The 22,764-nt window shown below is 48.2% G+C and overlaps 3 protein-coding genes across 10 annotated transcripts in view; 1 reads left to right on the top strand and 2 right to left on the bottom strand.

Moving 5' to 3' along the window:
- The window catches only part of CBL (Cbl proto-oncogene), a 97,310-nt gene extending 91,430 nt beyond the window's left edge, over positions 1-5,880 (bottom strand). Inside the window, exon 1 of one of the 3 annotated variants that reach the window (XM_055548365.1) lies at positions 5,423-5,880. In XM_055548365.1, coding sequence (XP_055404340.1) covers positions 5,423-5,611 — 189 coding nt within the window. In that variant the 5' untranslated portion in view covers positions 5,612-5,880. The remainder of the gene's footprint in view (positions 1-5,422) is intronic. The other 2 variants (XM_055548366.1, XM_055548367.1) reach the window with 2 other exon arrangements.
- A 184-nt stretch (positions 5,881-6,064) lies between these two features.
- On the top strand, positions 6,065-17,394 carry DRC12 (dynein regulatory complex subunit 12 homolog). 6 transcript variants are annotated; one of them, XM_055548358.1, is made up of 8 exons: positions 6,065-6,310; positions 12,886-12,962; positions 13,366-13,431; positions 13,828-13,947; positions 14,503-14,751; positions 16,208-16,338; positions 16,589-16,742; positions 16,838-17,394. In XM_055548358.1, exons 1-7 carry the CDS (start codon positions 6,300-6,302, stop codon positions 16,736-16,738), a joined length of 804 nt encoding a protein of 267 aa, XP_055404333.1. In that variant the 5' UTR covers positions 6,065-6,299; the 3' UTR covers positions 16,739-16,742; positions 16,838-17,394. The 6 variants fall into 6 exon arrangements, with proteins under 6 accessions (XP_055404333.1, XP_055404335.1, XP_055404332.1 ...); XM_055548360.1 differs by having other exon boundaries at positions 16,610-17,394; XM_055548357.1 differs by having other exon boundaries at positions 16,589-17,394.
- A 44-nt stretch (positions 17,395-17,438) lies between these two features.
- NHERF4 (NHERF family PDZ scaffold protein 4) lies at positions 17,439-22,745 on the bottom strand. The gene is made up of 7 exons (XM_055548363.1): positions 21,790-22,745; positions 21,248-21,459; positions 20,774-20,963; positions 20,545-20,681; positions 20,095-20,299; positions 19,347-19,867; positions 17,439-19,201 (listed from the first exon to the last, which is right to left on the bottom strand). The coding sequence occupies exons 1-7, from the start codon at positions 21,902-21,904 to the stop codon at positions 18,911-18,913; spliced, it is 1,671 nt and encodes a 556-aa protein (XP_055404338.1). The 5' UTR covers positions 21,905-22,745; the 3' UTR covers positions 17,439-18,910.
- Between the last annotated feature and the right edge of the window lie 19 nt (positions 22,746-22,764).

Below are 22,764 nucleotides of genomic sequence, written 5' to 3'. Positions count from 1 at the left end.
CAGATTATCTTCTTCCCCAGCCTAAACCCTTCAAAATTTCTATCATGAATCACATGAAATGCTCAGTGAGCTCACATCTCACAAGAATTAAGGGAGAATATTACATCCATTGGGGGAATTCTTAACAGGTTTGAAAACGACACCATCTTTTTTTACAATGACTACGTATCACTTTTATAACCAAAAGAAGGTAAAAACTACTTTTAGCAAATGTTATTTTAATTCAACACTCAAAAAAAAAAAAAAATTCCCTACCTTATGCCCCTAATTAATCACACAGAAAATAAGGGAGCATGTTTCAATCTCATTGTACTTATTAAAATGTCCGCGCTTCATTCAGCAAGTATAATACTATATGTTAGACACAGGAACTGAAGACAAAGGCTTGATCTTGAGGAGATCTAGTGGAGGAAGAGACAGATGAAATAAAAAGTGATAAATGCTACCACAGATAACATGAATTAAGTATTGTGGAAAAATAACATGTAGAAGCCACCACAATAACCGTGCAAAGTAACCAGTACACATAATTTAAAAAGACACAAATCCTTAACTTAAAAGTAGATATTTCTTTTAATGGTACTAGTTAACCATCATGTTAATATCATTTAAGAAAACATCTACTTTGTGTGTGAATGGTGGTGTGAGAGTGTACATGAGGACTGCTGTTGTTACCTACACAGGTCACTTTCTGAAAAATGACTTTCATTATCAAGACTGTTGTATACCTGAGAAGCTACTGTATGGAGGAAATAACTAAGCCTTGTTCAGTTGCTAAGCCGTGTCTGACTCTTTGTGACTCCATGAACTGCAGCATGCCAGGGCAGCATGCCAGACTTCCCTGTCCATCACTGTCTCCCCGAGTCTACTCAAACTCATGTCCACTGAGTCGGTGATTCCATCCAACCATCTCATCCTCTGTCTTCCCCTTCTCCTGCCCTCAATCTTTCCCAGGATCAGAGTCTTTTCTCCAATGAGTCAGCTCTTCATATCAGGTGGCCAAAGTATTGGGAGTTTCAGCTTCAGCATCAGTTCTTCCAATGAATATTCAGGGTTGATTTCCTTTAGGATTGACTGGTTTGATCTCCATGCTGTCCAAGGGACTCTCCAGACTCTTCTCCAACACCACAGTTCAAAAAAGCATCAATTCTTTGGTGCTCACCCTTCTCTATGGTCCAACTCTCACATCCATACTTTGACTACTTGGAAAAACTGTAGCTTTGACTGTACGGGCATTTGTTGGCAAAGTGATGTCTCTGCTTTTTAACAGGCTGTCTAGTTTTGTCATAGCTTTCCTTCCAAGGTACAAGCCCGAACTAAGCCTTGCTGCTGCTGCTGCTGCTGCTAAGTCGCTTCAGTCGTGTCCGACTCCATGCGACCCCATAGACGGCAACCCACCAGGCTTCCCCGTCCTTGGGATTCTCCAGGCAAGAACACTGGAGTGGGTTGCCATTTCCTTCTTCAATGCATGAAAGTGAAAAGTGAAAGTGAAGCCACTCAGTCGTGTCCGACTCTAGCGACCCCATGGACTGCAGCCTACCAGGCTCCTCTGTCCATGGGATTTTCCAGGCAAGAGTACTGGAGTGGGGTGCCATTGCCTTCTCCAACTAAGCCTTAGGAGGTGGGTAATCCTGGATTCTAAGTCAAGCTCCCTATTAACTAAGTAACATAACCTCCAAAGAACTAGTGAAAAATTAATGTAATTAATAATGATTACCACTTGCATACCTCTTCCTTTTAGTTTTCCTTTGGGGACACACAAAGCAATTTCATTTAACAAATATTTACAAATGCACTTACTATTGTGTAAGACCTCATGATTAGAGACTGCAGGAGATAAAGAGATTACAGCTGTTGTCCTCGTGATATTTACATCTTGAGAGGTTAGGACAGAGAAGAAATATGTGCATTTTTTTTTTAATCTTTTGGCCAAACTGCATGGCATGTGGGATCTTAGTTCCCCAACGAGGGATTGAACTCACGCCCCCTGAACTAGCAGTGCAGAGTCTTAACCACTGGACCACCAGTGAAGTCCCTGTACGTGATGTTTAAACTTAAGAGATCCCATATCGCACTGAACATCCTTACTTAGTCACTTATCACTATGATGGAATCTCCTGGAATGCAAGAATTTACACGTAGTGCTATCCTTGGGATTTAGTGAGCATGCAAACATAGGGGAAAGGTAAAAAGGAAGGAGAAGGCAATCCAATGAAACATACAGATTCATAAATTCTGTTACGTGCATCTTACTTCCAAAATACAAGAAGTTACTTAAGGTGCTTTTTTTACAGCAAGCATGAAAAGGTAAGTAGTAGAAGGATTATATTTTTAAAAAGCTTTTTCAAACCCATGAGTTAAAGGAAAGCATTTTTCCAATAAATTATATTCCATTAAATAAATCAATACCTCGAGGTTTTACTAACATAAGCTAATTTAAAATAAAAACATAGCAGGGACCTAAAATACTGCCGGCATGATGCTCTACTTCAGCGGTGGACAAACTAAAACGTGATGGATTTTTCTGTACACCTGCAAGATAAGGATGGCTTTTACATTTTGAAAGAGTTGTAAAAACAACAGCAGCCAAGAATATAGAACTGCATAGGTGGCCAGCAATGCTTAAAGTATTTACTCTCTGTTCCATGACAGAAAGCTTGTCAACTCCCACTCTATCTCACAATGGAATTTTGAGTCTCTCACTAAATTAAATACTTGATACTTCCATATTTACATTTAAGACAATTATATCATGGCTTTCTCTACCCCCTAGCCAGTTGTCTATTTCCTTACTAGCCACTTTCTTCACATACGGGTAGCTTCATAAATATCAATTACAATATACTGGGATGGCAAGGAAAAAAAAAAAACTATACAGACCGAACCACCTCTTCTGTTTAATAACAAGCATCCTAGCACAAGCATTTTTCCAACGAGTTCAAGTTTTGCAATGGAAGAGTAAATTGGGCCTACATTGACCAGAACCCATGACTTAGGCCAACTTCTCCATCCATGAATATCAAATATGGAGGAGAGGAGACAGTTCCCAGTACTAAATCAATAAGCTGATTAATAATAGGCTGGAATAATATTCACCTAGCTTTAATGACAAGGTTAAAACAGGTAAGAGATGGTGACTTGGAGCTAAATTCAATAAATGCGTGGGACATTTGTGGATTTAACACTAAGTTCTTCATCACTTGTATTATATGACATGAAGTCAAGAAGGGTTAGTGATACTGTCAACAATAAAGTGAAAAAAGAGAACATTTATGCTCAAAACATCAAGAGTAAAAGAGTGCACTCTAACAACATTACAGGAGTATTCAGAAAATCTGGAAAGCAGAACAAATCTATCGGATTAACACATCAGAAAGAAGAACGAAGCTTTCATTTCAGCACAACCAGTAACATGTGATACAGGGCACAGAACACTAAAAATCATCTTTCAAAACAATCAACACAAGAATAAAACCACCGCTCTTCCTACACTAGAATGGAAAAGGTAGAAGCCTACTTTCCTTCAACTATCAAAACCTGAAAAGCCTTTGACTCAAAACAGAGGTCTTTATTCTTCCCAAATAATTAAACATTCTGCAGAAGAAATCATACTACACACTCTAAAAAGATGGAGTTAAGTCTTACAGGGTGGGGGGAATCATTTTAAGGACTACATTACAGAGACTCTAGAGTTTGACAAAAAGTTTTATTTTTAAGGAGAGGTCTCTAATCAATACAATCTTGATACATTGCAGGTTGATACATGTGTCTCAAATGAGAAACTAATTAGAAATGCAAATTTCAGGACAAACTTTTTAAGTCAACTCTAAATCCCCAAAATGCAAACCTACAATCTTCAGATTTTGAATATATTCAATATATTTTTTTTTAAAGTAGCAATGCACTTAAAATTCCCTTAACTGCCTATCTTTCTGTAATGGTTTTACTGCAATTTCTAAGAATGAAATTAGCATTGTAACAGTAATTACAATACCAATTACTTAACATGAGAAAAACCTGCCCTGAAAAAGTAGCTTCTGAAGCCACTGGTATGCACTACAGGAGCGCTAATTCACACACAGGACTTATTAAGTATTTCTACAGCACATTTATATCTGCCAAGTGCTTCATAACCACTTTTATTAGCTGTTTCTAGTCCAAAGCAATCCATGAAAAACTTTACAGAAGAGGAACCTAGGCTCAGAGAGGAACCAAAGAAAACCAATTTTACTGTGGAGGAAATAACACCATTCTCTTACAATATACGCCTGATCCTTCTAACCATCTTTCATCTGCAGAATGAATTTTGCAAAAATCAGTTATTGATAAATGTTGAAAAACATAAAGGAAAAATTGAATGCTCTGGAACAAACCGTTAGACTTGGGACTAACTACTATCTTTCATTATACAGACATACTATAAGGAAGTAAAATTCTGTCAAATGCCAAGCTTAAAGTGAAGTTATTTTTCACACTTGCTAAAAACAAAAACAAACAAAAAAAAGTAATCAAAGCAACTCATCTAACAATTTTAAAGTCAGGTTCTGTAATAAGGAGTCAGCATCTATTACCAAAAAAAGTAGAACCCAACAAAAAACAGTGTGTGTGAGGAGGAAGTTCTGGAAGGAGTCAGAATCTGCTGCTTAACCCACTCGGTCAACGTATCTCTCCGAAGATAAAGGTTATAACCAGAACTTGTGGTTTAATCAGTGCATATCTCAGCACCAGCAATGGATCCCATCCAATGTTTTGGAAGAGAAAAACTTGAGCCAGCGCTAGATGTGGAGGAAAGTTCCTTCCTCGGTCCATTTAAACATTCCCCATTTCTTTTATTTCTGTCACATCTTAATGAGAAGAAGGGAAGGAAAAACAAAAAAACTGTACGCTCACCCAGAGCAGTCTGCCCGCGGAGTTGTCAGGACCCCAGGTCTCTCCATGAGAGCCCGTAAAACCCAATTCCCTAATTAGAGCCCGTCCAGCTCAGTCCCAGCCGGTAAATCAAGCGCTCTTCCTCACCGCCCCCTCCCTCCTATCTCCCGGGGCCAATTCCGTGACCCACATCCCTACATCCTGCGCAGAGCCCCAAACTCTGCAGCCCCACTAGACTTCCGCCCCGGTGGCTCCCCAGTTAACCTCCCCCAGCCCCCACCCCATCTTTGTCTCGCAACCCCAAACACACCACCTCAACGTTCCCCCCTGACTCCCAACCGCAGCCCTTCCCCCTCCGCCGACCCCCGTCCTCCTGATCTCCTCCCTACCCCCACACCCCCCAGCCCTCGGCCCCGTCACCCCGGCTCCTCGCCTCCCCAGCCTCGCACGACCCGTCCCCTCCCCCAGCTTCCTCCGTCCCTTCCTTCCCCTCCCTCAGCCCCTCCGCCCACGCCCACCCCTGCTCCCGCGGGTCCTCCGCAGGGCCTTTCACCTTGTCCATGAGCTTCCAGCACTTCTCCACCATCTTCTTGTCCACGGTCCCCGGCGGGTGGGGGCTGAGGTGGTGGTGGTGGTGGTGGTGCGGCTGGAAGGCGTCCTTCATGAGCCCGATCAGGCCGCCGGAGCCCCCGGAGCCGCCGCCGCCCCCGGCCCCAGAGCTCTTTTTCACGTTGCCGGCCATGGCCCGGGAGAGGGTCAGGGCCCAGCCGCGTCCGCCGGCTCCGCTCGGCTGCGAGTGAGGGAAGGAGGGCGTGAAGGAGGGGCCTCTCCCGGCCGCCGCCGCCGCCGCAGCCGCCGGCCGTCCGGCGGAGGGAGGGGCGGCCGCGGGGAGGGGAGTGGGCGGCGCCGGGCGCGCGAGTTCGCGCGGGCGCGCCCCCTCACAGAGCGCGAGCCCGGGGGGAGCGCGCGGGGCTCGGAGAAGCGAGCGGCCGCGTCTGGACTGAGGAGCGGCCTCTCCTGCGCCACCCCCTTCCCGAGTCACCGCTCCCGGAAAGCCGCCGCCAAGTTTCCGCGCCGCCTCCCCTTCCCTGCCCCCGGGGGGCGGGCCCAGGCCGAACCGTCCCCCTTCGCCCCCTGCTGGAAGAGTTGGGGAAAGGGCGGGGCGTGGCTAACGTGGAGTTTGCGCACTAGGCAGAAGCCGGCCCTCCATGTTTCCTCTGGGTTGTGGGTTGTCAGCCCTGGAGGAGGTCGTTGGGCTATTTAAGTTAAGACGGGTAGAGCTAGGAAGTTCCACTGGTTAATCAGAACTAGAACAAAGGCCTCGACCAGTTCTCCCATAAAGTGATTGTAACCTCTTCTGAGTTACTGATTCTGAGTGGTTCTTTTCAGAGGGTTACCCACATGAACCTCTACTTTAATAGAAGAAATTGATGCCTAAGTTGTGAGTCAACCTTCAGTTTCATGTCTATTTCAGTCTTGTGGTGAGGGGTCATTTGAATTCTTTTTTTATTTTTATTTCTATTTTTAATTGAAGTATATTTGATTTACGATATTGTGTTCATTTCAGGTGTACAGCAAAATTGATTCAGTTGTATATGTACCTATTAATATATTTCAGATTCTTTTCACTTATAGGTTATTACAAAATATTAAGTATAGTTCCCTGTGATACAGAGTAGGTCTTTGTTGGTTACCTATTTTATACTGAATGTCTTCTTAAAAGGGAGTCTATTGCACTATTTTACTTATAATGATTCTTGGAAAAGATATTAGAAGAAAGGAGATTCGGGAATTTCATGAGAGTCAAATTTAGAATGACATCTGAGCTTAAACTTCTTTTTCTAAACTTCTGGCTTTGTAAAAGCTCCTTTCTAAATTATGAAAAGAGTGGGGGGGGCGGGGCGTGTGTGTGCTCAGTCATTCAGTTGTGTCTGACTCTCTGTGGCCCCATGGACTGTAGCCCATCAGGCTCCTCTGCCCATGGATTTTCCAGGCAAGAATACTGGACTGGGTTGCCATGCCCTCCTCCAGGGGATCTTCCCCACCCAGGGAACAAACCCACATCTCCTGCATTGGCAGGCAGATTCTTTACCACTAGTACCACCTGCGAAGCCTTAAGAGAACATGTGCATGCATGCTAAGTCGCTTCAGTCCTGATGCCCTCCTCCAGGGGATCTTCCCAACCGAGGGACTGAACCCACATCTCTTATGTCTCCTGCACTGGCGGATGGGTTCTTTACCACTCGCACCACCTGGGAATCCCCAATTGTTAAAAAAAAGAAAAAAGAAAAAATTAAGACAAGTGCCATGGAAAGAATCTCGATGTTGTCTTTACCCCACACCTGACAAATTAGGAAATTGAACTTTATTTGCTTCTCCTAACATTGTGGAAGAAAAAGGGAAGTTTTTTCCCCCACTCCCTAGTGTTTTAAACTCCTAGTTAAGTCAGGACCAAGGACAGGAATGGGAATGCTGCAGATCATTGCATCCTGATTAGACCTCAGAAAGGCTAGCGCCATCAGGCCATGAGTTCTTCTTCTAGGCCCTTTGACCTTCTGAAAACAAAACACTTCCCCCCTTTTTTGCCTTAAGATCCCCCTGCTTAGCAGCACCTTGTTCTGCAGGTGGGTAGGCACCGCCAGTATCAGGCCCTGACCACAGAAACCTTGAGCTTTGAGCCCTGGCCTGAGGAGGCCATGCCCCTCCCAGGAACAGCAATGCAGTTCCCAGTCACTTCCACTTTTCTTGTCTCAAAGTTCCGTTGGAAGAACTTTGAAAAAACACAACTTCCCTCCTGAAGAAGGAAGTGCCCTGCCCTAATTTGCTAATTCTGAGCCTCAGCTTGGGAGTTTGCAGGCCCTGGTGTGTCAATAAGTACTCAGTTCCGCCTTCCACCTGGCTCTTCTACAAAGGTCTTGACTGATTAGGGAATTAAGCTTATCAAATGATCCTAGAAGAGAGGGGCGATAAAAGATCTCTGAACTCAAAGACTCTTCAGCCAGACATTCTTGTTTGTAACTCAGTGGCCTGTATCTACGATTGATTGTGGAGTCAGAATTATCATTTCCTATCAGTAGAATTTCCATTAATCAGTACTTACCTAGAAAGAGTTAGAATGGCTAAAGAAAAAATACAGGCAAAGCGCTTAGATAATTGTCAAAACTTCCCACCCCTGATGCGTCCACCCTTAGTTGCAGGCCCTCCTTTCCTCCCACTGCGTCTATAGAAACCTTTTCCTTACTGATTTCCCTGCCACTTTCAATCCATTCTGTCACCAGACCAGTGTTCCTAAAGTATGCTTCTGACAACATGAAACAAAAAACAAAAACTTTCAACACTCCCCATTGCCTCCTTAATGAAGTTAATAGTCATGATCTAACTCCAAACTACCTTTCAGTTTTATACTATTCCAGTACATATATTCTATGCTGGGTGACTCACCAAGTCACAAAATACCACAATTCTTTTTTCATCACTGTTACTCAGAGCATTCCCTCTGCCTAAAGAGTGCAATGAAGTCCAATCCATTTTTTATACTCAAATGTTGTCCTCCTTATCAGACACTGCAGCCAGAATAATCCTTCTCTCCTCTAAATTTCCATAACCATCTATTTCTCACCTATCACACATTAAGTTGAGGGCTTCTCCGGTGGCTTAGCAGTAAAGAATCCATTTTCGACGCAGGAGACTCAGGTTTGATCCCTGGGTCTGGAAGATCCCCTGGAGGAGGAAATCGCAACCCCCTCCAGTATTCTTGCTGGGAAAATCCCATAGACAGAGGAGCTTGACTGGCTACAGTCCAAGGGGTCGCAGAGTCAGACACGACTGGAGCAGCGGAGCACACATGCGGGCATTAACTTATGCTATACTGTCCTATCTACTTTGGTCTTCCACAGTACCTAGCACACTGTAGACATGCAAGGGGACATTTTTTCCCTCGTAGTCAAATCCTAGATTTAATAGAGTATAATTCAGTTCAGTTCAGTCACTCAGTCATGTCCGACTCTTTGCGACCCCATGGACTGCTCCACACCAGGCTTCCCTGTCCATCACCAACTAGCAGAGCTTACTCAAACTCATGTCCATTGAGTTGGTGATGTCATCCAACCATCTCATCCTCTGTCATCCCCTTTTCCTCCTCCCTTCAATCTTTCCCAGCATCAGGGTCTTTTCCAGTGAGTCAGTTATTCACATCAAGTGGCCAAAGTATTGGAATTTCAGCTGCAGCATCAGTCCTTCCAAAGAATATTCAGGACTGATTTCCTTTAGGATGGACTGGTTGGATGGATCTCCTTGCAGTCCAAGGGACTCTCAAAAGTCTTCTCCAACACCACAGTTCAGAAGCATCAATTCTTTAGTGCTCAGCTTTCTTATAGTCCAACTCTCACATCCATTCATGACTACTGGAAAAACCATAGCTTGGACTAGATGGACCTTTGTTGGCAAAATAATGTCTCTGCTTTTTAAAATGCTGTCTAGGTTGGTCATAGCTATTCTTCCAAGGAGCAAGCGTCTTTTAATTTCATGGCTGCAGTCACCATCTGCAGTGATTTTGGAGCCCCCAAAAATAAAGTCTGTCACTGTTTCCATTGTTTCCCCATCTATTTGCCATGAACTGATGGGATGCCATGATCTTAGTTTTCTGAGTGTTGAGTTTTAAGCCAACTTTTTCACTCCCCTCTTTCACTTTCATCAAGAGGCTCTTTAGTTCTTCTTCACTTTCTGCCCTAAGGGTGGTGTCATCTGCATATCTGAGGTTATTGATATTTCTCCTGGCAATCATGATTCCAGCTTGTGCTTCATCCAGCCCGGCATTTCGCATGGTATACTCTGCATATAAGTTAAATAGGCTGGGTGACAATATACAACCTTGATGTACTCCTTTCCCAATTTGGAACCAGTCTGTTGTTCCATGTCCAGTTCTGTTGCTTCTTTACCTGCATACAGATTTCTCAGGGTGAGAAATTAACCCATGGAGTTGCATATGAGCTTGTGGCTCATCTACTCCATCTCTGGCTTGGTTTAAGGCTTCCAATTTGTATTACGTTCAGTATGGTCTGTATATTATAGAATGGGATGGTGTAATTTGCACTTTGTTCCTGCTGCAGCAAGCCATATTTCTTTTAATGCATGATGACCTATGTCTCACATCTGAATAAAGTAGAGAGGGTGACCTTCTCTCTGTGTCTCTTTAAAACCCCAAGATGGGATCCTATTTAAAGGAAGGCAGAATTCTGCTGAAATGATCTTTCCTCTTTTCACTTCTGAACTGAGGTTAATGAAAAAGAAAAAAAAAAGAACGAAAGATTGACCTTTCTTTCCCAATTTTCACTTGGCTTGTTTTCAAAATGTACTAGAGATTGAATCGTGGAGCACAATGTCATTCTCATTCCTGGATGATTCTAGAGCTGGCTCAGTTTGTATCGCATCATGTGATCCGTGGCACTCTTCTTCCATTTCACCTTCACCCCAAACCACATCCTCATTCTGCACCTGAAAGTCAGTTGACTGAACGTATTTGAAAAGTAAATGCTCTTCTGAGACACGATATGTTGTTTATTCTCTGTAATCTCTTCCTCAATATGTGACTCCCTGCCTCAGCCTAGCAGAGACACTAATCATTCTATGGAAAAGTCCCCAGCACAGAATTCTGGATGAGGAGAAAGACAGGACAGAGACCTCTACTGCTTTCCTACATGGGGAGAGAGGGTTGTCGGTGGGGTGGGGTGGTGGGGGGAGGGCAGGAGTAAATGAAAACATGCGTCGAGGTTAGAAGAAAAGTCTTCTTCTGATTTGGGACATGTGGGCAAGATTTTATGACACTGAAGTAAAGAAACAGTAAGCATTGCGAAGAAGAAGGATGGCTCTTCCCTTTACTCTGTAAAATGTCCTGGAGTCAGAGAGGTATCCTGCAGCTGTGAAGGTGACAAATAAATATCCTCAGGCTCTGCCTGGATCTGCTACCACCTAGAAGAAGGATTTCCACCCCCCACCCCACCCCCGGCCCCCAAGATCTCATGGCTGTTTCTTCAGATCTGTTCCTGATAACAGGCAATTGACCAAAACTGTTGAGGAAGACAGAGAAATACCTAAAGAAAGAGTGTGCAGTTCCCTAAATCCACAAGGGGGAAAGCCCTGAAGTTTCTGCTGTTTTCATTTTAGCCACTTTGGTGTTCACAAATCTGGGTGGCAGACAGACAACAAAGGCTCCCAATAGCAAAAGGCTGGAGAGGGGGGTTTCGGGGAAGGAACAGCTGACCAGGGCAAGCCACTCAGCATTCTCCATTCCCCATATTTATTTTTCCAACTATTCGTGACTCCAGCAAGATGCTAGGCAGCACCCCTAAATGAAGGGCGCCCCCAACATTGCTCCGTAAATAATTTAAATAGAAAAATTCAGGAGACTCAGTAGAAGGTCAAGAAAATCCACTAGAGGGAGCCCAAATCAACTCAATGCCACAGGAAACCAAGCTGGTTATTTTCCCAGCACCTGTCTGAAAATCAACCACAGACAGAAATAGGGGGAAAGAGGAAATATATTAAGTCACCATAAAAGAAGATAGTCCTGTAAATACCTGGTGAAAATCCAAGCCTTTCAAGATTTACAAAATCGAAGATTTATTTTTTGGCCGCACCCTGCGGCTTGCTGGATCTTGGTTTCCAAACCAGGGATCGAACCCATGCCTCTTGCAGTGGAAGCACAGAGTTCTAACCACTGGATTGCCAGGGAATTTCCCAAAATCAAAGATTTAAAGATTTAAGAAACCGACCCTGAGCAAGGAAAATGACTTACCCGAATTTACATATCTGGAGAAGGGTAAGGATGAGAACTCAAAAGCTCCTGTCTCTAACCAGTACCCTTTCTTCTTGATTTGCATCTATGTCAGGATAGAAGGGCATGGCAACTCACTCCAGTATTCTTGTCTGGAGAATCCAATGGACAGAGGAGCCTGGAGGGCTACAGTCCATGGGGCCACAATAGGTTGCAAGAGTCGAACACGACTGAAGTGACTTAGCACAGCACCTTGAGGTCCTAGGTCTAACTCTCCTCTGTGTCTCATTTATCTGAAATAGGAAACTCTCTCAACCACCGTCTCCTGAATTTCTTTCCCTCATTCACCATAGAATACCTTCCTGAAAGGGATCTTCAATTTTAAGCCTATTTAATAATGTCATTTTGTTGATGAGACTTTGGGAAATGTAAATCACCCCAAATGGCTACCTTCAGTTCTTTTCCTCTGTATCAGCGCAATAGCATTATTTTGTATGTGTAAATCTGTAATTTGTAAGTGTGCTACATAGAAGTGAATCATATTTAATCAGTTCCAAAGCCCTTTCTCCTCAATCTACACTTAGGATCTGGGGACAAGAAGAGTATTGGCCCTCTGAGACCTTGGTATTTTAAGCATTGTATTTAGCCCCTTCTACCAGACACAATTATAGCGACTGAGCAAGCATGCATGTACCTTCCTATCAACTCCATGTTTCCCAGTTGCCTGGACAACGTGCAGCCTCCAGAAGCCCAACCTTCCACTTCTCAGTCCCACCCCCAAATGAAATTTGCCACTCTGGATTGGGTCCCAGAACACAATCTCCTCCTCCAGCTTCTAGCTGGTTGGGCCTTTTCTCTGCCCCTCCTGGAGAGTGGGTCATGCCACAGGGAGATACAACAGAGACAAGTGAGGGTCTTGGAGGAAGGAAGAGGCAGGGTAAGGATGATGGGAAGAGAGAAGGGGCCACGTACTGAGCTTTATTTTCTCTGAAAGAGGGTTGAGAGGAATGATTTCTGTACTTAGAGCCTGACTGGTAGAGAGAAACGGGTTCATCCTTCCCCCTGGCCCCAGCCTTGCCTAAGTTTCCAAGGAAACCAAGAACTGAAGCTTCTGGAAAGTGTGAGAGACAGACTTGGAGACGAGAGCACTAATTCTCCTGGGACTCCTGGTTCGGTCTAGGGAGTCAGGAGAGCGTCTCCATGTCCAGACCTAAATATGAGCCTCCTCCCTCCCTCCAGAACAGGAAGGAGATGCCACCTAAGACCAAAGGAAAAGGGACAAAAGCTGGGGCCCAGAAGAAGAAAAGAAATGCAGGTGCTGGTGAGTCAGACTGGGTGGAGGTAGGTGCCTCCCTGCCTCTCCTTGTTCTGGCTCAGAGACCTCCAGAGAGAATTCAGCCCTCTGCGTGACAAGATGGAGCTGTCTTGGCCTTCCCCCTTTATATCCATACTCGGGTGCCATGGAGCTGGGAACATAGGAAAATCAGCACCCACGAATCCTTTCTGGCTGTGTGCCTTCCTTGTATATTCATTACACATCTTTCAAGTACCTACTGTGAGCTGGGTAGTGAACTCATTAGGCTTTGTCGTCAGAGATCCCTCATTTAATGGTCCTCATATCTCCCACAAAAAAAGAGAAGTCCAGGGTACGGGAGGAGGATGGCAGGGGAGTAGGGAAGGCTGAGATCCTGACAAGCTGAGGGTCTGCCGTCTTGCCAGGGCAGATGTGGAGGCTGAATCCATGCGCAGGCTGGCACTGCTGGAAAAGGAGGTGCTCCAAGACCGCTTGGGTAAGAAGGGTGGAAGTTCTGGGGGCAACAGAGACAGTGGGCATTTGTGTATTGCTGGGAGCTTAAAGTTTTGGAACCATGGTGGAGGGCTGAGCTGATCTCTAACCATCCCCCAATGGGAAAAGATTGTCAAGAGTTGGGGTCGTGAGGACAGGGTGGGCAGTGAGGGTTGATAAAGAAAGCTAACTTTTATAGCTGGAATACGGAGGGAGTTTTTCCCTCTTAGTAACAGAGTCTGTAGGATTCTGAGGCAGGGAAGGGAAACACACAGAATGACAGTGAGAGACTGGTAGGCTGCCGCCAGGTTTCTGAAGGTGGACAGAGTCCATCAAGGCCATGGGGGCTGATTCGTGGAGTCCCCAGCCAGTGCAGAGGCCTGCTCTGGACTGTTCACAGCTCTGCAGAGGGATGAAGCCCGCAGAGCCAAGGCTTCTGAAGATCAGCTGAAGCAGAGGATCAAAGACCTGGAGGCTGAACTGGAGGGAGCCTGGAGCGAAGGGAAGGCCATATATGCAGGTGTGAGGTTGATCGAGCAGGTGGGTGGGAGACAGGGGCCCGGAAGAGGACAACTGGGAGGGCCCGAGGATGCTAGAAAGGGAGACAAGGGGGACTTCGAACTGCCATACCTAGCCTCAGCCCTCCCAGCACGCACAGGAATCCTGAAGGAACCTGAAGGAATTCCTGAAGGAATCCTGAAGGAACCTTCCATGACATGCACTGCTATGTGCTGGATGTCCCGTGGGTTATGAAACGCAGCCCTAGCCTTTATCTCTCTCCTCCCGTGGGAGTGGGTGGGAAGGAGGGCCTGAATTCACATACTGAGCTGGCGTAGCAGATGGGTATCTTGTTTCCCAGCTCTGTCCCCACCTTCTCAGATCACCACAGGAAGAATCCAGAAGACTTTTTTTTTTTTTTAAGATTTTTTTTTTTTTTGATGTGGACCATTTTTAAAGTCTTTATTGGATCTGTTACAATATTGCTTCTGTTTTATGTTTTGGTTTTTTGGCCCTGAGGAATATGGGATCTTAGCTGCCAGATCAGGGATCAAATCTGCATGCCCTGCATTGGTAGGTGAAGTCTTAACCACTGGACTGCCGGGGAAGCCCTCAAAAGATCTTTATGCACCTGTCCACTGGACCAAGCAGAGCCCTCCCCACCCACAACTCCCTGTCCTTGCTCCACTGCTCTCTCCCCACCTGGGTCCCTGGCCACCCGCCGCTCTGCCAGAGATGAGCCGTCAGTACCGGAGCCTGCAGGAGGCGATGCAGAGTCGCAGCAGGCAGCTGGAGGAAGAAGTAGAGGGCCTCCGGGAGCAGTTAGGTAGGCTTCCCAGGGGGCCCTAGTGGTAAAGAACCCGCCCGCCAATGCAGGAGACTTAAAAGACGTGGGTTCCATCCCTGGGTCGGGAAGATCCCCTGGAGGAGAGCATGGCATCTCACTCCGTAGTCTTGCCTGAAGAATCCCATGGGCAGAGGAGCCTGGACAGCCCCATTCCATGGGGTCACAAAGAGTTGAACATTAATCGATTTAGCACGCCCACACAGCACACCCTACCCTCACAGCACTTTCTCTCAGAGGATCACTGATGTAGTCCAGCCTGAAGGGGTGGAGTTAGGATGGTCTTTCTTTAGAAAACTGCAATTTAAGTTCTCATACTGTCTTCCCCACTGACTCTTCTACCACTTGCAACAGAAGGTTCAGGATAGCAAAAAAAAAATACCCAATCTTAAACTTTAAGCTATAAGTGAAGAAGACCTAACTTTCTCACTGCAGCTTCCTCTCTCAATGGTCTCTATAAAGACAATTCTTACTCCCTACTGCCCCCATGTCTCTCATGAGCAAAACAAATTCTGTCTTAGTTTGGCTGATTTTTAGAATGAAAGCAAGCTTGAATATAACTGTTTGAACTACTTACCTCTGTATCTTCAAGACCTAATGTGTGGTAGGTCCTGAATAACTATTGGCTAATAAATAAATGAGCTTCTAAATAAGCAACAAAGCAAAACAAAAAAACAGGAAGCTTTTGCTCTCTTCCATCTTGGTAACAGGACAGAGTTGAAAAATTTTAGCATGGCACGGATTTTCCACAATTTTGGCCTCAAAGTTTTCTTATCCTAAAATAGCTTTAGTTTAGCTTTAGATATCCAAGAGTTGCTTATCTTCCCACTCAGACCCTGAGTTCCTTTCCTAATCTTTGCCTTATCTCAAATGCAATCAGCATTTTTAAGCACCTCCTACATACTAGGTGCTTTCCCACACATTATCACATTTTTTTAAATGTATTTTCATTTGTTTGTTTGGCTGCCCCTGCTCTTAGTTGGGGCATGTGAATTCTTAGTTGCAGCGTGTGGGATCTAGTTCCCCGACTAGGGATCAAACCTGAGCCCCCTGCACTGGGAGCGCAGAGTCCTAGCGACTGGCACTGGGGATGTCCTCACGTTATCACATTTAACTCTCAGAGCACACCTGTGAAGTATGTGTCATTTTTCTCTATAAAGATGAAGAAACTGAGTCTTAGAGACGTGTCAGATGTTACACAAGTAGTGAATGGCAACCTGATTTGGGAGCCAAATCTCTTGTCCCAAGCACCCCCCTCTCTCCTGTACCTTAACAGTACATGTCAGCCCTTTATAGGAACTAGGGGAAGCTGACGGCTCTGGGGGAGTCTGGAACAGTCCTGCTCATGTTGTGCTCTTTGGGTGGGAGACTCTGTTCAGAGGCAGAGTGTCACCATCCTGTCCTCTTTCATCCTCCCCACTGGCACCATCTCTCCCAGAATTGTGCCAGAGGGAGGCTGAGGCTGCCCAGAGGGAGGCCAAGCAGGCCCTCAGAGAGCGGGACCAGACTCTGGCTCAGCTTCGGGCCCACGTGGCAGACATGGAGGCCAAGTATGAGGAAATATTACATGTAAGCCCTACCCTCTGAAGACCAGCCATCCCGGTGCCCAGCCCTCCCCCATCCCCACAGATCCCAGCGAGTATGACAATGACAGACCAGGGAGAAGGGAAAGAAGCATCTCCACAGGGGATTCTGCTCTGTCTTAAGGGGATACAACCATGCCTACCCACTAGGAATAAGAGCTTGAAGACAACACTGGCTGGGAAAGCTTACAGACCAGGCTGGGGGCACCCCTTACCCTACCCTCTCCCTTCCTGAGATTGAAGCTCGGTGTCTGCAGGACAGCCTGGACCGGCTCCTGGCCAAGCTGAGAGCCGTGAAGCCTCAGTGGGACGGGGCTGTGCTGAGACTCCACACCAGGCTCAAGGAGCAGCTCCGCCAGTTTGGACTCAACCCCCTGGATCTTTGAAGCTGTGAGTCTCTAGTCTCTGGGGCCCTCTGAGGCCCCAGCAATAAAGCTGTCTTGATGTAGACCTCAGCAGGACTGTGAGCTGTGTTTTTTTGGCAGAGAGGAGTCCTTCTCATGGGAATATCTCAGTTCTGGACTGACCCATTACCCTGAAGATGGAATAAGAAGAGAGAAATTTGACAGGGTCTCAACTTCTATCCTAGAGAGTCTGGGTCCCACCCCTTGAGCCTGGAGCCCTTTTGGTCACCCTATCCCCACCAGCACCAACAAAGGCAGCCAGATTTGTGGATAAAGGCCATTTCTACAAAGGACCAAGAGTGACTAAGCACCAGCCCCACAATCCTCAGGTGCCCACAGAGGGAAGGTGCAGCTAGTCTCCAAATTCTTGTAATATACCTAACATCCTGGAGTCATGCTTAGGGCAAGTTCCAGATGGCTTCAAGCCTAGCCAGCCCCACAGCCCACCTGAAAAGGAAATACTCTCTGCTTCTCCTTTATTTTACTACAGCATTCTCAGTTCTACTTCATTTCTGGTTAAATATGGAAGGGGAAAGTTTTGAAAAGAATTCCCAGCATTGCCTTGTGTTGAATTTATAATGTTGTTTAAAAAGTTTACTTAGTTTAATTAATTTTGTATAAAGTAGTAATAACCAAATATATTCTAACTGTTTTGCCATCTCTTGGGAGTAACAGAAGGAAATAGCAACCCACTCCAGTATTCTTGCCTGGAAAATCCCATGGACAGAGAGGAGACTGGGAGGTTACAGTCCATGGAGTCACAAAAGAGTTGGACGCAATGGAGCAGCTAAACCACCACACCACCATGGTGCTTAAACTTTCTCAAGAGAAATAAATATAGCACATTTTAAAAGGGGGGAGGGGGAGGTTTCCCACAACAAGTAATTCTCTGTAGACATAATTTAACTTTTGTGTTACAATTTAACTCAGTTGTGGTACTATCTACCTGGCCATAGCATCAGATCCTTGTGGCACTCTTGAGTCCCACAAGAGTGCCCGCAACCTCAAATACCAATCTTAAGTCCAGGTTGTCACTTGTGCTTTTGACTAACTGGCTATCAATCAGTGATAGCCACAACCCCCTCCCTGGGTTCAATCATTTGCTAGAGTGATTGAATTCAGGGAAATGGTTTACTTACTAGATCACCATTTTATTACAAAGGACACAACTCAAGAACAGCCAGATGCAAGAGATACGCAGGGTAGGGTATGAGCACGGAAGCTCCATACCCTCTCCAGGTGTGCCAACCCCCTGCACCTCCACGTGTTCATCAACAAAGAAAGCTCTCTGAACCTGTGCTTCTGGGTTTCTATGGAGACTTCATTATGTAGGCATGATTAATCAATCCATTGATCACTGGTGATTAATTCAACCTCCAGCCCCTGTCCCCTCCCAGGAGACTGAGGGGGTGGGGCACTGAAAGTTCCAGCTTGCTAATCACATGATCGGTTCCCCTGGAAACCAGTGCCCCATTCTTAGGTGCTTTCCAAAAGGTACCTCGTTAACAAGGATAGCTGTAATTGAACGAGCCTTATTATGAATAACAGAAGACACCTTTATCACTCTTATTACTTAGGAAATCCCAAGGATTTTAGAAGCTCTCTGCCAGGAAAGGATAGGAAGACCTAATATATATTTCTTGTTATAAATCACAAAATCACACTGCTCATCTCAAGCAGATCCTCATCTCTGGGGTACAGCTCCCAAAGACCCCACATGACTTCCTCCGGAATCAAATGGGAAGCTCCTTCATGGGCCCACCTGAGGGTTCTGGCCCCACCCTCTTCCAGGAGGTGGAGCCATGGGAAGGGAGAGAGACCTTGAACAATCCTGTGACTGGAGGTATCAGGAGTCCTAAAGCTGCAGCTTCTGGTTTAAAGAGAGCATCTCAGCTCCCACCACCTCAGGCTGGAGGGTGAAGACAGGGAAGCTTGGGCAGATCATTGCCCAGCATGGGGTGCTACAGCAGATCTGAGGCCAGAACCCCATCCTAAGCAAAGAAAGAAGGGAAGAAGTCATTCAGGGAACAGAAGAGTTCCTTTTCCCTGTCCCCATCTGCACTGGAATGCTCAGGAATAGGGGCTTCTTCTCTGGGGTCTTTCTGTTCCCACCTACCCTGGCCTAAAGTCCCAACCAGGGTCCCCCAAACTGCTTCACCTTGTAGCCTCACACTCTGCCCTCCTCTCTGACCATGCCCCCTCCTCTTCTGGCTCCTCACAGTTCATCCATCTCTTCTTCCTCACCTCTCTGGACCCTGGGGGAATCCAGGCTTCCAAGCCCTGCTGAGATCTGGCCGCCAACTTCAGGCATAGGGGTGGCTTCGCCTCAGCCAGCTGCTGAAGTCTTTCCTGGTCATTCTCTCCACCCATGGGATACCCATTCACCTCCAGAATCATGTCTCCTGTTTGCAGCCCTGCCTGGGCAGCAGAGCCTCCTAGGGTCACCTGGTGGAATAGGTGGGGTCTAGAGGAGCCTGGAACACCACAGAAAAGTTTGCTGGGTATTCTAGGGCTCTGGGAGGGAAGCAGAAGAAGGCTCATCAAGAGGCAAAGGATTGAAAACATCCAAGGTGCCCGGGGCATCCGTCACCTGAGAGATGAAGAGACCAGGCCTGCTGGCCACACAGCTGAGTCGGAAGCCATAGCCACCGCCAGGCCCGGGGTACAGGAAGCACTGGCGGAAGTTGCATGGGACAGGGGCCACTGTTGCATCTTTGACGAGTGGGTTCTTGGTCTCAACCACAGAGGCTAAGCCACTACCCTGGGGAGAGTCAGGAGCCTCTGTGCTCTCCAAGAAGAGGAGCGGAGACAAGCGAACCTGGAAAAGAGGAAGAGGACAAATCCGTTGCTTCTCCCTAACCTGAGCCCTACTCCATTCCGGCCCCGTCTCTATCCCCGGCCCCTCAGCTCGCACCATGCTGAAGAAGCGGTCAGCCTTGGGGTCGACGACAATGAGGGAGACACGGGAGCCCTGCGCCCGGATCTTGGACACTGTCTCCTCGTGGCCCAGCCCCTCCACGCTCTCCCCAGCCACAGCCACCAGCCGGTCCCCAGCCTGCATCCCGGCCTTCTCCGCTGGCAGTCCTGGGTCCACCTCCCATAGGAACTGACCTGGGACGCAGACATCCTCATGGCTCCTTGCCCCCCGACCCCAGCGCCAGCCCAGGCCACTGTGTGCACACTGGGGGACTGACCCAGGGGTACACAGGAGGAGGAGGAGGCCCTGGGCTGGGGTTCAGCCAGGGCCACCACTTGCGTGTACTGAGCAGTAGATGCAGACACTGGTGTGCCCACCCCAAGGCCCGCCTTCCCGCCCCATCCCCAGGGCTCCCACTCACCGAGGCGACCATCAAGGCCCTTCTCCTCCCGGAGCACGAACCCGAAGCCCTGGGGCCCTTTCTCGAGATGCAGACAGCGGGGCTTGGTGGGCAGTGCCCAGCCCTCTGCCAGAGGTGCAGCCAGGGGCATTCCCAGCTGGCGACACTGTTCCTCCACCTCTGGCCCTGCCACCAGCAGGGTCACCTGCTTGCCACTCTGCCAAAGCTGTGGGGACCCAGCAGGGCATCAGCATCAACCAACTGGGGAGGGAGGGCAGAAGCAGGCACCCCCTCCCAGCCCTTCTTCCCAGGCCCTGGAATGAAGCCCTCGGGAGGGGAGGGGTGTGTCGAGCACAGAGTGGAAAGGGAAGGATGGGGACAGAGGTACAAGATCAGACTGGGAGACTGAGAGTCTGCTTCCCGAGACTGGGACAAGCCCAGAGGGGTGAGGACAAGAGGAACCAGCCATACCTTCCTGTTGAGTTGGTTATGTGTGAGCTTTTCCACACTGACCCCATTCACTTCTAGCAGCCGGGCCCCAGGGGGCACTCCTGCCCGCTCAGCTGCTCCTCCAGGGCTCAGCACTATCCAGAAAGGACCCCGATGTCCTGGAAGCCCAAAGAGTGACTTTCTGCCTGCTGTCCACCCACAACAGGGCTCAGGGCCACCCCTGCTGACCCCTCCCGCACTCTAAGCTCACCTTGGGTGACACTGAAGCCAAAGCCGCCCTCGTCTTTCACTACGTGGCACAGCCGAGGCCGGACCCCCTGGCCGAGAGGGGGACAAAGGTGGGTGTTGTTCCCCCGCTGAGCTCGGGCCACCTCGTGCACATGCTGCGCCAAAACTGTCAGCAGCACCCGAGGCCCGCTGGCCCGGATCCGGCGTATCACCTGAACAGCAGGCACGCAGGGTGGGCTTGGGCCGGCCCCTCTTGTGAAGGTCCACTCCCTGGAAGCTAACTCTTCACCATGGGAACCAGCTCTCTGGAGGCCTTCACCCAGCCATTCTGACCTGGGGCATCCGTAAATTCTGGGAGATGACCCCCCACCCTCCCACCTCCCATGTGGGAGATATATCATCCCCACATACCCAGGGAGGTGACCAAGAGGCTTCTGTCTCCCCCAGGTGCTACAGAATGTTCTCTCGTACTACCGGGATTCCAGCCCAACCTCACCATCCAATAATCTTCATGTTCCACAACGTGGTTGTTCACCCCCAGGATCCAGTCTCCTTCTCGAAGACCCTGGCGCTGGGCGGAAGAGCCTGGCTCCACCCTGCACACCACATGCCCAGCCCTGCCCGGCTGCTGCTGCAGGTGGAAGCCAAAAGTCCTGCCCTCCTCTTTATTCAGCAGGTAGAAGCGAGGCCGTTCCAGGCTCCAGATATCTGGACGGGGAAGTGGGCAGCAGAAAAGGTGGAGGAAAGGGGACATGACCCAAGTCACCTTGTGCCTGGTAGCCCCTGCCCGTGTGATTGAACAGCAGACAGGCTTCTGCCCAGTTAGGTGTCGGGCAGTGGGGCTGAACACAGCCCAGGCAGAGTGGCTGGGACAGAAGGAAAAAGCCCAGCCCCCTTCCACCTCCATGTAGTCACTCCCCACCAAGGCTGTCATCAGAGGGAGACAGTGAGTGGTGTCCAAGGAGACAGGATGCTTTGTGGTGCCCTAGTGGCTCTGGGGAAAGGAAGTGGTTGTCCCAAGGGGTCGGGGGAGGTTACCAGAAGGGTCGTAGTCTTCAGCCAGGGAGAGGACAGGATTATCAATGCCCAGCTTTGGGTTAAACTCAAACTTCCTGCAAGGAGGCAAGTCACGCAGGTAGGAGAAAGCTGACATCCAGACTTGGGTCCCAGGCTCGCCTTGAGGTGCCAAAGGCAGCTGATGAGCCTCCCACCTTCAGTTCCCTCCTCTCCTTGCCCCAGTCTTTCACAGCACGGCACTTACAGGGCCAAAGAGGCTGTGTCCTGAAGATCTGCCAGGCAAAGAAGGGGTGAGGGGACGAGAGGCAGTCTGCCCCCCGAGACTCCACTTCCATGGTCATTAACTGAAAGGACTTAGGGGAACCCCCAAATTCAGGACTCGCCCTGTGTTCTGCTCCCAAAGGGTCTTCCCTTCCCCTTCCTTCTGCTCCCTGGCCCAGGCCTTCTGATATACACAGAAATCTGAGCATATCAGTACAGGGCGTGGACCAGGAAGACAGACACATCCACCCACTCACCTCTCACCTCCTAACTTCCAGTCTATTTTCAGGGCTCCAAGCCCCAATACCAAGTGTGTGCTAGTTCCAAAGCCTTCCAATCCACCCTCTGCCCTGAAGTCCCCTCCGGAGGGTTTCTCCCGGCCTCCTACCTGCAGCTGCCTCCATGGCTGGATCTGCGACCCAGCGCTCAGTGTAAGGACAAGGTCCATCGAAACCAGCTGATCCTCCCACCTACCCCCGCCCCCACGTCCCGCCTCCTTCAAGACACTGCCTTAGAAGCAGCTGGGTAATGGTTAAGGGGAGGAGAGTCTTGTCTTCTGGGGAAGTGTGTATGTCCTTCCCGCCCCATTCCTGAGCCCCGACTTTCTCAGGAGGCTCTTCTGCTGTCCCAGGTCCCCCTCTGCGCAGAGAAAGGTCACTATAATTGCTGGTCACTGTAATTCCAAGCCTGGGATAAGTGTATGGCATGGGTGACAGAAGCCCTATGGCTCAACAA

This window comes from Bubalus kerabau, chromosome 15 (genome assembly GCF_029407905.1).
Source record: "Bubalus kerabau isolate K-KA32 ecotype Philippines breed swamp buffalo chromosome 15, PCC_UOA_SB_1v2, whole genome shotgun sequence".
Lineage (NCBI taxonomy): Eukaryota > Metazoa > Chordata > Mammalia > Artiodactyla > Bovidae > Bubalus > Bubalus kerabau.
The sequence above is the reverse complement of the archived record's forward strand: the minus strand, read 5'-3'. Positions and strand labels throughout refer to the sequence as shown.

Excerpts from the sequence above, each read along its gene's own strand:
- DRC12 (XM_055548358.1), top strand. Across the intron at positions 14,752-16,207 it reads GGGCCTCCGGGAGCAGTTAG|AATTGTGCCAGAGGGAGGCT; the intron begins GTAGGCTTCCCA and ends CATCTCTCCCAG. Across the intron at positions 16,339-16,588 it reads AGTATGAGGAAATATTACAT|ATTGAAGCTCGGTGTCTGCA; the intron begins GTAAGCCCTACC and ends TCCCTTCCTGAG.
- NHERF4 (XM_055548363.1), bottom strand. The coding sequence starts at position 21,904 with ATGTCAGCTTTCTCCTACCTGCGTGACTTGCCTCCTTGCAGGAAGTTT. Across the intron at positions 20,682-20,773 it reads TGGCTTCAGTGTCACCCAAG|GACATCGGGGTCCTTTCTGG; the intron begins GTGAGCTTAGAG and ends TTGGGCTTCCAG. Across the intron at positions 19,202-19,346 it reads CTGGTCTCTTCATCTCTCAG|GTGACCCTAGGAGGCTCTGC; the intron begins GTGACGGATGCC and ends CTATTCCACCAG.